Source organism: Strigops habroptila, chromosome 2 (assembly GCF_004027225.2).
Source record: "Strigops habroptila isolate Jane chromosome 2, bStrHab1.2.pri, whole genome shotgun sequence".
NCBI classification, from domain to species: Eukaryota; Metazoa; Chordata; class Aves; order Psittaciformes; family Psittacidae; genus Strigops; species Strigops habroptila.
Window position 1 is genome coordinate 23,181,052 of NC_044278.2, and position 16,362 is coordinate 23,197,413.

The window sequence follows — 16,362 nt, forward strand, 5'->3', positions numbered from 1 at the left end:
GGCAGGTTTGTACTCAGTGAATTTGTGAGATCAAGATGTATCTGCTTCATATTGTCATAAGACTTCCAGTGATAGTGGAAGTCTATCAATCAACATTGCCCAGTATATTCATAACCACAGCATGAGAGTAGGACTCCCCAGCCTCATCTACCTGCTTAAATATGCAAAAACTTCAGCTTGCAACTCAACTGGTTGATGGAGACTCAACTTTTGCTTTGATCCACTCATTAAGCTCTTAGAGCTTTTGTACAGTCTTCAGATCCCTGCTTTCTCAAATGGTCAGAAATGATGGAGAGTAGCTAACTATCACTGAATGGACCCTCGCTTTCAAGACCCAGCTACAGCCAAGGCAGCTTTACTAAGTTATACCAGCTGAACAGCAAGTCTTATGTTTCTTCATGTTGTACTGGTGACAAAAAATAGTTTCTGTTTATTGAAAGATACTGACCTGCAGTTGATGGCATCATTGTAGTGAGATTTTCAGCAGTTACTGGAAGAAAGCAAGCTCATTATAAATTCTTTTTATAGCACTTTCTCCTTTTACACAACTCAGAGAAAGGAAATTAAAAAATAAATAAATAAAAATCAGCTGTGACTCTCTTTTGAAGCACTAGCAGTGTTCCAATTTCCTCATTATGGCCACCTTACCCTGTTCCCAATCTTTTTTCAAACTCTATGATCTTCCTAAGGAGGAAAGGTTTATATCAATACCTTTCAATCCTCGATTCCCATTCATTGTATTGCATATAAAATGTCTTCATCTGGGAAATCTCTGTCTTGGCATTTTTTATACTATGGAGATTTTCAGAGCACCTGTGTCTTATAAAACATTATTTAGATCAGATAAATGAGTTAAAATTAACCTGGGATAATTTGCAAGAAAGTAAGTTACTTTTAATCACTGTGCAAACCATGATTTCAATCAAGCCACACCTGTGCTGTAGTTCTCTCCCTCTCTGAAATAGGAATAAGACTTGAAGAACACATTGAGATATAGGATGCAAAAGTGCCATATAGGATTATAAATGTAAATTAGTTACGGTTGTTATTTTATTGAAGCACTGCAGATGGAATGGACAGATATCTCAAGTGAAAAGGGGATTTTAATGATCCACAGCAAGAAAATTTAACTACTCCAAAGTTCATCAATAGATATACAACCTTTTAAAAAGCTCTTCATAATTCTCTTTGGTGGCATTTTTCATGTATAACAAGCAATCACTTTCCACAGTGATGTGCAGGTATTTAGAACAACTTCTTAAATGTGGTGCAAATAGTAAAGAAAAATAAAGATGTCAAGACTCTGAATTTAGCCTTTGAATATCTGATATACTTAGCAAAAAATTACATTTTAGAATAGAATAAGAAACATTGCACATCAGACATTCCACCCCTCATAAAGCAATCGGTTGCTACTTAATAGTATCCCCAGCATGTCTTCAAATGTCAGCTAATCAACTTCCACTTCAAAGGATTCAAATTAATTTTTATCCTCATCCTCAATAAAGGTCTGGTTTAAAGCTTTTTGAGGTAAAACCAAGGATTCTCACTGATCTTGTTTGGCTTTCACACAGACTTTGATAAATTTTCTACTACTTACAGCAAATCACTATGTTTGTATATTTGCAAAATTTAAAACTACTTAAAAGCCACATTCCTTTTCTTCCATCTACACTTCCCATAAGCTTATGAGCAATATGAGGTCAGTTCCTTCGGCATGCTTCTCCAGAAGCTACACTCTACTCAGTATGTTCTGACTGACATCTTTTCAATAAATGAGTCTTCACTCACTGTAAGGCTGAGCCCTTTTTCTTATTCTTTAGAAAAACAAAACATCATTTACTTATGAAACAACACTGTTGAGGCTAAATTGCTTTAATTTGAGTGATAACAAAATCACAAATGTTATACTACATAATAGAGATGAAATTGAGTGGTTTTCACTGGGAAATCACTACTTTACCTTTACTCCCTCCTTAATGAACATACACAATGCTGACATACTTTCCAGCTGGCAAGGTTGTAAATGGTTCTTTTAGCTGTTACTGTAAGTTCTCTAATGGGGAAAGAGGGCACCAAAGACCATAAGTAACAATCTCTTTGCTGGTTGGGAGTGGAAATTTTCATTCCTGTTACTTGTAATTCTCAAGGATTTATATAGAGAAAAAATGTTCACCAGCCTTACCTGTGATTTGTATGCTGTTCACATCAATTTTTAGTGTCTGGGTAAGATTAGTCTTATTTGAGTTGATACCCAAAACCAGCTCATTTTTCACTTTCTCAGCTGTTACCATGTGGGTAAAATAAAGGGTGAAGATCACAACAACACTAGCAATACAAAACAGAGAAGATGATTAGTTATGCAAGCTAATGAAGTAAATTTGTTATATGACTTATCATCTAGACAATATTTCATTGCAACACAGGTTCCATTTGCAAAGTCAGAGTATCTTTAAGTTTTGGCTGGCAAACCTCACACATAAAGAAACATCTCTTGATTATCAATAAGTTTGAACCTTGAAGAAACAAGGTAGTTGGTTTTTTTCTTTATCTACTCTTATTTTCACCGTGGAAAAAACCAAAACAACGTTCATATCAATTGCTGCAATGGAGATGAATTTTGAATAAACTGAAGGAGAAGTAGGTTTATTGTTATTCAACAGGTCTTCTAGTCTAAGGCCTAAAATATTTATGGTAAACCTTAAAGTGTCATGAAAATTATGTAATATATTCATGACACAAAACTATAACAAAAATGAACACTTCTATAAAGCAAATATCATCTGTGGATTCTGCATCTGCGAGGATCTGCTGTATGACTGCCTGGATTCTCATAGGGAAATAGTAATGGCTAAAAGCACAGATATTTTTAAATCAGTGGTTAAACTACGTTTGACTTCTATGGGGCCTGAATTCTATCCAGAGTGTTTTCTGTTTGCTCTCTCCTATTCCTGCTAGATACTATTATTTTCATATTTGTAGCTAGATTAAGGTAATGTCAAAGTATGATGCTTGTTAAAGATAAAGCTTTTCTCCATTTATGTAAATTTAGGTACAAACTTTTTTCTTCTTAAGCATGTATACCACCCAATTGCAACTGACTCAGTAGTGTTTTTGATAAGGAGAGATTAATCCTGCCATTTTGCTGACTATAGTTTGCAGTTTGCAATATACGGAAAAACTCTCCTTTTTACTTTCTTATAGGTTTCTGATAACCTCTAGGCCATGCTGAGCAAACAAAAGCTTTTATTGCTATCCTTGTGACTCAGCAGAGTTTCAAGGGTGAAATAACAACGAGATTGCCCAAAGGGGAAAACACTTTTTAAATTAAGAGTCAATTAGAAAATAACTTCTGAGACGAAGTAGTATTATTTCAAAGAAGAAATGAAGACAGATCTTTACTGATGTATTCAACGCCACATCCAACATTCACTGACATCAGATTTTCTGTGACTTCTGTGGTATTTGTGTCAAGATACCAGGTGAAATTGATTTTACCCAATACAGATCTTTACAGTGCAGATATCTAGATACCCATTGTAGATGATGGAAAGAAATAAGCTGGTTTTTGGCATAATTTATCTATCTCCTCCTAAAAAAGACACCTAGATCGGACAGGTGAGAAAACTTCAGAAACCCATCTCTTGCATAAGAGCCTTGAGCAACTAGCTCAGAAATGTCTCCATCTTTGATGTCCAAATTTTGATAGGAATAGTCCTATTTTGTGTGCAGAAACTAAACTGTGCACTATTCCAATCAAAAGATTGCTCTAATCGCACTCTGGGATTGAGGGGGAAAAAAAGGAGGGGGAGGGAGTGAGCAGCTGCGTGGTTTTGAGTTACCAGCTGGGCTTAAACCATGACAGCTTCCTATTTTCAATATACATATATTCACGGTTGGCTAATATCCATTTTTGTTTTGCGAGCATGGTCATTCAAATGAACTACCACCTATGAATATTTATCCATTTTATGTATTTACAGAAAACATTGATATCACAAGAACAACTGGTATCACAGAATTGCATCATCTGTTGTCAAAATAGTGGACATTTCTTCAATTTTGTGGTCTTGCCTATAAGACAACTAATTATATAGTCAATTTCTTGATGTATTTCAGTTCTACAGTCTTAATCTTTTGTTCTCTGTTTTGTTTGCCTATCATAGTGTGCCATCAGGCCTTTCTTTAGCAAAACTTCAGTTGCTAATGACAATATGAGATCTGCCCCCCAATCTAAGCAACTTTGCACAAGCAAGCTCAGTACAAACACATATCCTTTACAATCTAGCTAGTTTCCTACCTACTTTACTGTCCAATCTTTCCCATTTTTCTTTCTAAATTTACAGTCCTAGGGACTATAAATTTTTTTTCTTTTCTTTAATCCTAAAGGATGTTTTTGGAGGAAAGATACGTCTTGAAGCTTCATGCATGCTTTAGAGAGCTTTATCCAAACTCTAAAGATGTGTTTTCATATCTATTCACTGTCTACATAACTTTCTAAATTAATAGCATCGTCTCTTGCCCATATTTTAAGTATACTTTGCCATATGCAATTACCCAGTCTCTGACTTCTCGAGTCTTTCAAGGCCATCTTCAGATTTCCTGTAGAAAAAAACAAAAAGATAAAACAAAACACAGCACAAAAGCATACGATTCCCCTTGAGTTTATAATGTTGTAGACAGGATGAAAGCATGTTCTGAAACTGTTTGATAACGGAAGACAGTATTACAAGTGTTTTGCTGAATCAGGACCTTATTAAGAACAGATGTCACTGCATATACTGATCTTTTTTGCCAGCTGACCTTCTGTAGGGCAACCAACGTAATAGGGTAGTGAAAAACCAGGTCAAACAAGATTTAATAAATGAAGCAGATCTTACTGTATCTATTTTATGGACTCTTTAGAACATACAGGGCATAGCTTTACCTGTGTCAGATGCTAGCCTCCCTTGCTAACGCTCTAAGGAATATAAGTTAAGTGAATACATGTCCGTAAGGACACATGAGTGTATTTCCATTCATCTCAGCTTATGCCAGCAGATCTCTAACCTGAACTAGACGGCAAGGGCTAGCAACCCTGCAAACATAGCGCAACTAATAAGTCTTGGAAAGGGGGAGGGAAATTTGTCAACTCTAAAATACAGAAATTTTGTGAGTTGGTCTTAGGGCACAGCCTGACTGGTTTGGTCAAGACACGGACATACAGGAGTCTGCGAAGGAAGTTTGCTAGAGGAAACACGATGGTGTCAAACTTCCCACAGCAACACTTGGAAGACATAGGACATGAAAGAAATAGTACAGGATGTTCCCAAAGATCTCTTGAAAAGCAAGGTATTGGTAAGCACTCCTGAGACAAATAGCTAAGTGAGGACTTTGACGTTTATTTGCAAACTATACTTACTTGAACTGGGAAATTTCACATCGCTCAAATTCATTTTTCAGATCACTTGCTTGAAAAACTTCTTGTATCTATATAGAAAAGAGAAATCTTGAGCCAATACAGGAATTAAAAACACACCTAATTGCACACTGCATTAGTGGTTTTAATACTAAATATTTTTCCCTTCCCAAATCTAGACTACAGAAGCAAACTTCCTCTTTGCTGCTTCACTAATTTTCACAAATAAGGAATATATTGAAGTCTGAAGGTTTAGGACCTGACATATCTCATTTTAGAGAGGGAAAAAAACCACCAACAGCAGGTCATGTTAGGAAATTAATGATGTACTACAAATGCTTTTGAATTAACCAGAGACCAATAGGTTCTTACCAGTTGTTCAACATCAAAGGCAAGGACTTTGAAATCAGCTGATGATCTGTTTTGCAAAGCAGGAGTGAATGATGTCCCAGAGAGTATTTTAAATGTTCCCATGTAGCCATGAGTATTCCCATCTGCTTTGGCTAAATAATTAAAATAAAAATCAATGTTTTGAATTACATAGAAATTAATTAAAAACATTACATTAGATTTTATTCTACACAGATCACCAAGACAATAAAAGTTTTAGCTTTCTGTTTTCTTTGTAACCAGAGATGTTTTGTCTAGTGCTGATTTCAAAAAAGTGATAGAAGTTTTCCAATGTTTACAATAGTTACAACTGTAAACATATTTTTATGAATACTATTTGTCCTTGGTTCTCATTACTTTCAATTCTGTTTTAAATGCTATTTTCCAGAAGAAATGTGAATGTCTAAAGGAGACAATGTTATGTCCGGTTATGTTTAACACAAGGAACAAAAATACATGGGAAGTATAATACTTAATGAATTATGAAGGTTTTGTGTGTTTTGGATTAAAAATACTAAGAACTACTACTCCACACTTTAACACTTTCTGTGTTAAATGCTGTGCCCTTTTTACGTAAATGTGTGCTGGTTTTGATGACAGCACTGGGAACACTAGTGTCAGAATAGTTAAACTATTTTTGACCTGGCATTTCTTACCAATACCTGCCTGAAGTGCTGGGAGGATTTATGAGGAAACAAGATAACTGAACCTTACAGCAAATTTAATCTTGATTTTTACTATGTTACAGCATATGAGGTGTGCATAAAGTGATTCATTATACATTAAAAATATTTCCTCACTGTGTAACACACTGGGAATTTTCAGATAAGACCTGAATTAATGTGGTTGGTTGATATTGACAGAAAAATGCCTTTTGCTTACCTTTTACAGTACCATTGGTATTTTTAGGTTGTGTGTGAAGGCATTAACATCAGGCAGTTATCACAGTTTTTAAGACAAAGGCAGAGAACTAATAAATACTGTAATAAACAGCTTGTGATGGAAGGCACAGCCTAGTGACACCAATTTGCTACTATCAACTAGTAACAGCAGACTACTTTGAACTTCTTTGAAGGCCTTTATCCTTACAACAATTGCAAATCTATTTAAACAAATGTTTCTAAATAGCAAAGACCTTTTTTTCTATATAAGTCAAATATACTTTTTTTAATGTTTTATAATTTGTACATTATTAAATTTTTGCCTATTCATGTTCTAAGTAGGCAATATACCATCACTACCTTTAAGCTCATTGTGTTTTACTGGAATGTGATAGCATTCTGGTAAGAGGGGAAGAAAGTCAGTAGAACAAATTTTAAAATCTGGAATGAAAACCGATAGCAACTGAAAGAATAAACATGAATATCCTAACAAAAATTGGTTTGCTTTTTTTTAAATATGGTTTACAGTAGTTTAGTCTTCATGTATGAAATAGTATAGACTTTTGGTTAAGACTGCACAAAAAATTTCCTTCACACCGTTTCAAAATATCACTTTGCTATTAGCTGTGAGGGTTTCATAGACCTAAATACATTTCCTTCCAATCAAAAATCTAGATCACAGAAGGGTTGAGGTTGGATGAAAGCTCTGTAGGTCATTTGATCCAACCCCACTGCTCAAGCAAGGCCACCTACAGCCAGTTGGCCAGGACCATGTCCAGACAGCTTTTGTATATCTCCAAGGATGGAGAACTCCACGATCTGATCAGTCCGTCACTGCACTCTCTCCAGTAATTCCATATCTCTCATAAGCTGAGGAGCCCAGAACTGGATATAAAAAATAAAAGATTCCAAGAGATGTAGAAAACAGAGGATTATCACTGTCTTTCTGAGTCAAACATCATAAATGGTTGTCATATTACCTTCTGTAGTTGATGAATACAACTGAATAACCAAAGCTTTGTAGCTTGGATTGCATTCCAGGAGTCTCACCCAAATTCTAAACCATTAAAATTTTTTTCTATGGTTTCGAGACATGCTTCAGATGCTTACATTTTTGCCTATTTATTTTGTTCACATCAATTTCCAGGGGAGGAGAGGAGGAAAACAAATATCTTCAACCTCTTCTCCCCCCGCATTAAAAGCATGGCATGAAATATGAAAAATAATCACAATGACACCACCACTGACTTCAAAGTCTGAACGTCTACTGAAGAACTCCTGGAAAGGTTAAAGGTTGGCCGCTTACCTTGTTCTAACTCCTGGATTGATAACCATGAAAGTACAATCAATCCAACACAAACGCATACAAAACCTGCAATGAGAGAAGCAAACAAAATTTCGTAGTAACTAAGAGAAACATATTTTTTGTCAGATGCTTTTTTCTGCTTCATTTCTAACTTGAAAGCTCTATGAATTAAGGACTGACAAAAGACATGATCTAAAATGGAGGGTAATAATCCACATGAACAGATATTTATAGGAGATGCTTGTAAATTAATTACACCATAAAACGTCACTGACACAGGTTTTTACAACATTCCTGAAGTCATATTCATACACAAGATATGCAAATACAAAGAAATCACTTCAGAAAAGAAGGACTTATGTCTCAGATAAAGAATAAGCAAAACGACAGAAATGTAAGGTTAGTCACTGGATTCGCACTATCTCTTGTAATTTGATATTTTTAACTGAAAATTCATAAAATACTGGTGTCAGATTTACTTTTTGTACAGGTTTTTTGCTAATTCTTCACAAGTGCAGTTATGAGGACAACAGGGAAAATCATATCTTTCATCATTCTGCTTGAAAAATTTCTTTCAAAGTGATTTGTTTTATACAGGAAATGCTGGCAAATTAGTTGTTTAGTACTGTGCCATAACTGAGCACTGAACAGTAATTCAGCAGTAAAAATTTGATCTGCATGAGGCATGGTTCTTTGACCACGTATCTGGAGAGCTAACCAAAGAAGACATTACAAAACATATGCTTCTTTTATATTTTCTTGCCAGGCATAAATGTGCCATGGGATGCAAGCTCTTGATAAAGTTAAAGCATTTTGGAGATGGCCAGTGCTGCATCCTTAATAAAGGAAGAGTAAATTAAACAAACAATGTACTATCCAGTCTAAAACTTTTAGTTACAAATTTAATCTGTCAAAATTTTTGAGTAAATCAGCTCCAGAAGAGTAAAATCATACTGATTTTATGTCTCATATCCTTTGAGCTACTGTTCATGACTCTGGATCGGAGATCCTAAATCCAGATTTATGGTATGGCGTTCCTCAGTTCTCCTTCCAGAGCTGGAGATTCTGAGCAAATCAGCCACATTCACAATCTTTGGACAAGAGAGGCTCTAGCTACCTGTAAATTGACAGAAATTGAGATAGCAAAAATTCAGAAGAAATTAAAAAAGATCAAAATAAGACTCTTGGATGACATACAAGTTCTTTGCCTGGTCTTTGAGAACTGGGATGTTTGAAAGCATCTTCTACACAACTGATTAGATTTAAAGCACTCTAAAGCACAATCAAAATTTTGGCCTGACAGTAGACTCTTCAAATTAGCGTGTTATCATAACACAATGAAAGAAATTCAGTAATATTTCCTCTTATTATCAATAAAAAGCTATTTACTTAAAACCAAAGTTTTTAAAACAACATTTTCAAAACAAAATTCAGGGCAGCTTAATCATACTGCCCTTGCAGAGAAAGAGTAAACTCAGTCTATATCTTGCAAACGGATACAATCTTTAAGTCATCATGTTGAACGAATTAGAGTAAGGATTGCTTTTCTATACATTGTGTATGACACATATATATGAATATAAACCTGTATTTATATATATATACGCTGATGAGCATATAAGTGCAGCTTAATTTCAAACTCCTCTGTGAGGAGTGGCCAGGTTTGCCCCATGCCAGACACAGCTGGTTTCAGCTGGATCCAATGGACCCACCACAGGCATCCTGCCCAGATGTGAGGGGTAAAGTGTGAGAAACACACTGCAAGCACTGAGGAGAGAGAGGCAGGAGGGGAGGAGGTGATTGAGGCACACCAGCAGGGATGGCTGGCAGCCCCTGGAGTTACCACACTGGAGCAGATGTTTCCCTTCAGCCCATACAGAGACCATGGTGGTGCAGCTATCCACACTGCAGTCATGGAGGACCTCACCCTGGAGCAGGTGGATATTTTGTGAAGGAAATGCAGCCTGTGGAGAGCCCTGGCTGGAGCAGGTTTATCCTAAAGGACTGCAACCCGTGGGAAAGATCCACAGTGGAGCAGAGGCAGAATGTGAGGAGGAAGGAGTGGCAGAGAGAACCTGTTATGGACTGACCACGATCCTCCCAGTTGCCATTCCCTTGCACCACTTGGGGATGGCAATAAATTAGATTACTTTTCCCCAGGCTGTCTGTTTTGCCTCTGATGGTAACTGGTAAGTGACCTCCCTGCCTTTATCTTGATCCATGAGGTTTCCTTTCCTGTTTTCTCTCCTGTCCTGTTGAGGAGGGGAAAGTGAGGAAGCAGCGGGGTGGAAATTTGGAAGCCAGCCAAGGCTGCATCACTGCAATCATCCATGCTGAATGGAACAACACTAGTTTATGCCTGTCTTATTCTTAATAGGACATTTTCTGTTACAAATCTGAGGAGTTTTGCACAGATGTATTTTGAATTCTTCTGTCATACTTTGCATAATTTAACTATTTGTATCATTGACATCATATATCTCTAGTAAAAGATACAACATTATTACCCAAAGGTGTCACTGCATTTTAAATTCTGAATTTATGCCCTAATGGTGAAGTGATTAACCAGAGAAGTGAAAGTTGTGGACATTTACAGTTCAGTTCTTTTTCTAGCATTTGCATGTGATAGTGGAGTCGTACATGCACTCATACACATTTATCACAGTTTGGCCAAGGACATAAATTAGCATGGGTAGTCTCCAGTTGAAGTTGGTACTCCAAAAATGAACTCATTTGCTAAACAATTCTAGCTGGCAACAAGATCATGGTACTGCTCAAACCAGGGCTGACTGAAATTAGATCAGGCTGTTTGAGGCCATGTCCAGGCAAGATCTCAATACCTCGAAGTGGAAAAAAACACCTGTTTCAGAATTGATTACCTGCATAGTGATTTTTTTTTTCCTTATGTTTTACTGGAATTTCAGCTCCTGCAATTTGTGTTTATTGCTTCTTGGGCTTTCACTATGCAATTCTGAGAAGAGTCTGGCTTCATCTCTTCTGCAATCATCTCTTAGGTAGCTGAAGGCAGCAATTAGACGCCCCTACCAGCTTGTCAGCCCCCAGCCAGTGCTGGCACATAGGGTCATTCCATCCCAGAATCAGGACTTTGTACTTGTTGAACTTGGTTGAAGTTTATGGGGTTTGTGTCAGGCCATTTCTACATCTTGATGACAAGTACATTCCGTAACAGCAAACTTGCCTCTAGCCATTGACTTCACTTACTTCTACTCTTTTATTACTCATTTAGTTACTTGTCTTCTGGTTCATTCTCCTTCTGCAGTCTTAGCTGTATGTTTTTTATTTTGTTTATAATTCTAAGATTTTTTTTTCGCTTTCATTCCCTCTACATACTGGTAAGACCCTTGAAAGTTGGATTTGGTTGGTTTGCTATATGACTAAACTGATGAAATGGTATGATCCATTCAGAAAAAGATATTAACCGATATTACTGCTAAATTAGAGAGAATTTCCATCTACTGCAAGTTGTGAGTATTCACAGGTCATGAACAGCCTAAAGTACAGAAATTATTCACTTTAGAAAATAACATAAAATTAAAAATAATAAACTGACTATTCAATCTATTGGCAAAAAAAATTGCAAATAGAAAACCAATGAAATACACTGCATGTTATTTTCTTAGTTCTAGTATTATACTGCTTGTAAACTGCATGATAAAACAATTAAACCATGATTTTAAAACAGTTTAAATGGTACAAAGCCAAATACTCTATTAATGTGTTCAAAACCAAAGAAATATGGCAACTTATTTAAGTATTGATATTTGATGGTTTTTTGATTATTACTATAGTCATACTAGTGAAATATGAGATTAGATAATTTTTAAAGAAATAGGTCATTGCAATGGTAGAAGCCTAACAGACTCACAATTTAGTTTATATTGCATCCACACCTGCGGCTCCACAGGTTTTATAACCTTATTGGGCTGCTTTTATTTTCTTCTTCAATCAATCCCCAGCACAGGGTGAAAAGACTGCTGACATAGAATGGAGGGGATGCTGTGTTCATATAATTCCTCTAACACCCAGTCTATCACAAACATACCTAAGGCCTGACATTCTGTTAATAGCTAGCTGTCTGTGGGAAAATGTTTTGGTTACCCACACAGACTTGCCTTCCATTTCAAAATCAAATGAAAATCAGCTTTCTTATGGCAGCTGTTTTCCAATGTCTAAGTGATTTGTCCCTTTTGCTATGCGGACTTCTATAGAGGGAGGCAGAAAAGCAAATCAATGGATCAGTAGTGAAAGTGCAGAAACAGACTATGAGCTTATTCTATTACATCATAAAAAGAAGTTAAAAAGGAAATTTATATGGAAGCACAACTTCTCAGTAATGCCATTTAAAAAATCCAAACCCTGCATATTGATTACCTTTAACTCTTCCAACTGCATGTATTGATGATGAAGAAGATATGTTGTAGTGGTCAGTCAGCTGTCAAACTTTATAGAAAATGAAAAACATGGACTTAATGTGCTAAATTAGTTATCAGAGTTTTTAGTAGCTAAAAATATGTGATTCTTTGTATAATCCTTTATTTAATATTTCTTGACTGAGTGGCATAATATACATTACTCTCTTCAAATATCTCCTCATGCATATTTGACCCAGCAAGACATAGGTTGTCAGAGGAGTCATGACTTAACACAGGACCACATAGTCTTTCTATACACCCTATTTTCACCTGTTTCCAGGATGATCCAACTTGCAGGACTTGCTGAATATTTAGTTTTCCAGGAAGGTATTTCTTATCCTGAGGTTCTTAGACAAGATCACAAGATTTTGAAAGTGCATACAGCATTAAAGATGTAAGTAATGAGCAATTTTCTTTTCCTTAGATTGGACTACAGTACACAAAAATGTATTTTAGTTAACTGAAAGTTATGAAGGAATTACGTCTGCACTGACTCCCCTGAAGTCATACAGCTAATTAAAAAACCAACAAACCAAACCCCTCCAAAATCAAACCTCAAACCCAACCTCTTTTCAGGGTCATGTAACAAATATAACTGCTCAGAAGCTTAGGTAATGTAGGTCTCTATTTGGCTAAGGTATGTCAAAGGCGGGCAGATAGAAAATAGAACAGAACACTGATACCGTCCTTCAGTCCTTAAGCATTTCCCAGACTGGAGCTCTAAGTATATATTGAAATGGCAGCTGTTGAAAGCTCTGAGTTGATGTCTGGTAGGGCTTATCACATTGGAAGATTTAGTGGTAGTGTGAAGATCTGCTCATAGAGTCATCTGGGAAGGGTCTTTGCTCTAACACACTACCTAAGAACTTTCACATGCGCACCTGACAAGAAATGTTTCCTAGGGATGATCACTAAGTAGATGGGATGTGTAATGCACAAAATAATACAGAAATGGGTAACTGAATGCAAAGTAACTGATACATTTACTTTATATGGAAAACCATACTGAAACTCTGGCAAAGGGTTCTGAGGAATTTTAGATTCCTATCACATGAGCTAATATCTACGCTGGTTTGTGCATTCACAATTTAATTAAATTCTGACTTCCGATAAGCCTATAACAAAAAGCAAAAAAAAAAGCATAAACCTCTCATGGATTTTATACAACCTTTGAAGAAGTTTCAGAAAGATGGATTAAAAACTATTCAATGAAATGATCCAAGTGGATTGCTGTGAACTACTCTGTCTCCACGTTAACTGATCCATATCAGGAAAATAATTATAAATGCACTGCTGTCGTTAGGAGTTGTAATTCTTCAGACTGGCTTGGTGAAAAAAAAGTTGCACAGAAAGCAAAAGCTGAATGTATTATCTTTCTTACAATTTGGAGGAAGACCTTCTTTTTTAACTAACAACACCAAAACACCACAAAAAAACCCCAGCACCAACAAAATTGTAACTTCCCTTGTTTAAACACATCCAGAAGGACTCCACAGGACAGCACTGATGTTCTTTTCCACATCCATCAATACCTTGTCTGACGTTGGGCAGCTGCAGCTTAACAGTCACTTACTTTTCCAGCAGTTCCCGGCACAGAATAAGAGAATGCTTTTTTAAGTCAGAATAAGAAAGATGTGTTTATTAAGAGATTATAATAAAAAGTGGGGTAAATTAAGAGTATCCAGAAAGGAAATCTGTGATGAATCCAGTTTACTTTAGCAGAAGTGGTCACAGAGTTAGCAGCTAGCACTGAGAGTAAAGGAAGGCTTCCACATAACTTTAAAGGTCTAATGCTGAGGGGAAGAATTTCTTCTGGAGGCAGTCAATCCTTCTTCATTGACTAAAGAAACATCGTAAATAAATATTCTAACATAAATGTCTAATTTAGGTAGTTAAAATTAGGTGAGCTGAGTATAACATGATGCCTTACATTCAGAAAAGTTACTTAGTCATGTTGAATTATTTAGCTGGTTTTGCACTCTTAGATGTACGTGCTTCCTTATATTCCCTCTTATTATTGGGAGAAAAAAGGTATAGATCATGGGAACAAACTGAAGATAACAGTAATCAGCAAATAAAACACTAGTTAGTGGGGGCTAATAACAGAAAACAAAATAACATGGGTTATCTGAGTAATGAAAAAAGCATGTCAATGCAAAGTTCTCTGTGACAAATAAATAGGACAAGGCAGAAACCGATATGGCAAGCATGGGAAAGAATATCTTAACTCAGCTGATAACACTGCATGGCAAAGTAAGCAGGTAAAAGACAAAGGTCAAGAGGAAGTAGCAACATTATTGCTGCTGTGGTTGATTTAATGTAAAAGCCAGCATGGACCAGTAGCTGAAAACAGCAGTAAATTTACCACAATGTGATAGTTTCTAGGAATAACAGCAATTACAGCAACACTATTGTGCATATAGATTTGTGCCTTATAGGCCAAAATGGAAACATTGAAAAAAAAGTAAAATGGCAGGGGAATGGTTCTCCTCTGTCTTCCTTAGCTTTTATTTAAATGATAGAATAAATGTAAACTATTTTTGCTATACTAGACACACAAAAGTTTTTGTTGGTATATATTTGTTTCTAAAGACGTTTTGAAATAAAAACTTCGCATCTGCATGTTAAAGAGCCACAAAACACAGAAAAGAAAAAGGTCCGAAACAAAGACTTAGATATAGGCTAGCCTAACCTCTTTCCATCCTATATAAACCATTTAATGATATTGATAACCTCTGCAAAGTATGGGGAAAAATTCTGGTTTTAAATATTCAGCAACTGTCATTAAAATGCATCTTCATCTTGTTGTGTAGTTTAACAATCTTTCCCAAGGTTGTCCATGATAATTAGCAAACAGTTACTCTTGATATATTATCTGAACATAAGTGTTTCTAACCTGTATAATCAATACTATAAAGACTAAGATAGTTTGTTCATAAGCCTTCGGAATGATTTGGGAAAAGTATATGTGAAATCCAATTTGGTTTTATGAAATGTTTTTACTTCTATGTAGCTGTGTTATGGATGTGACAGCACTCTTAACTGACTGAGATTCTGAAAGGCAGACCATAAGAAGCAGACCCTCAAATATCTCCATTATTATGCCATTTGTTGCCACCTCATATGGTTAATTATGGTTTACAATATCAGCCAGAGCAAAGAAAAATCAGATACACAGAAAATACTCAATTTAAAAGAGAAGTAGTAGTATATCAGAAATCCTTTGAGTTCACAGTGCAGAAAATGAGAAAGCTGAGGCCAAAGAATCATAGAATCATAGAATCATAAAATCATTGAATAGTTAGGGGTGGAAAGGACCTTAAGATCATCTAGTTCCAACCCCCCTGCCATGGGCAGGGACACCACACACTAAGCCATGCCACCCAAGGCTCCATCCAACCTGGCCTTGAACACTGCCAGGGATGGAGCATTCACAACTTCCTTGGGCAATTTGTTCAAGTGCCTCACCACCCTCACAGTAAAGAACTTCTTCCTTATATATAACCTGAATTTCCCCTGTTTAAGTTTGAACCCATTACCCCTTGTCCTATCGCTACAGTCCCTGATGAAGAGTCCCTCTCTGGCACTTTGTAGGCCCCCTTCAGATACTGGAAGGCTGCTATGAGGTCTCCATGCAGCCTTCTCCAGGCTGAACAACTTTCTCAGCCTGTCTTCATGCAGGAAGTAAAAGAGCACTGATAAGCATTTACCTAGTGCTCAATGTGTCAAATGTAAGCATAAGCTTGCTCTAAATACAAATATTACAGAGCATTTTGACAGCATGACATTTTTTGATATTAAAATTACTCTGCACATCCTTCCAAAGACATTCAGCTTCAGTCTTGCTCCTTTCCTTTTGAAATTTGTGGTAAAGCCTTCAACAGAAGCTCAGCCTGACTTGTAGAAGAAATATATCAGTGCAGAATCCTTTGACAAATCCCCCTTTACACTTAA

At 36.3% G+C, this 16,362-nt stretch overlaps 1 protein-coding gene across 2 annotated transcripts in view; it reads right to left on the minus strand.

Moving 5' to 3' along the window:
- Positions 1 to 8,120, minus strand: part of TMPRSS15 (transmembrane serine protease 15) — a 54,722-nt gene extending 46,602 nt beyond the window's left edge. Inside the window, exons 1-6 of one of the 2 annotated variants that reach the window (XM_030477050.1) lie at positions 7,976 to 8,120; positions 5,771 to 5,901; positions 5,402 to 5,469; positions 4,558 to 4,602; positions 2,186 to 2,328; positions 449 to 490 (exon numbers count right to left, since the gene is read on the minus strand). In XM_030477050.1, the coding sequence (XP_030332910.1) occupies positions 449 to 490; positions 2,186 to 2,328; positions 4,558 to 4,602; positions 5,402 to 5,469; positions 5,771 to 5,901; positions 7,976 to 8,120 (574 nt within the window). Of the gene's footprint in view, positions 1 to 448; positions 491 to 2,185; positions 2,329 to 4,557; positions 4,603 to 5,401; positions 5,470 to 5,770; positions 5,902 to 7,975 lie in introns of those variants that run through there. The other variant, XM_030477051.1, reaches the window with a different exon arrangement.
- Positions 8,121 to 16,362: the final 8,242 nt, after the last annotated feature.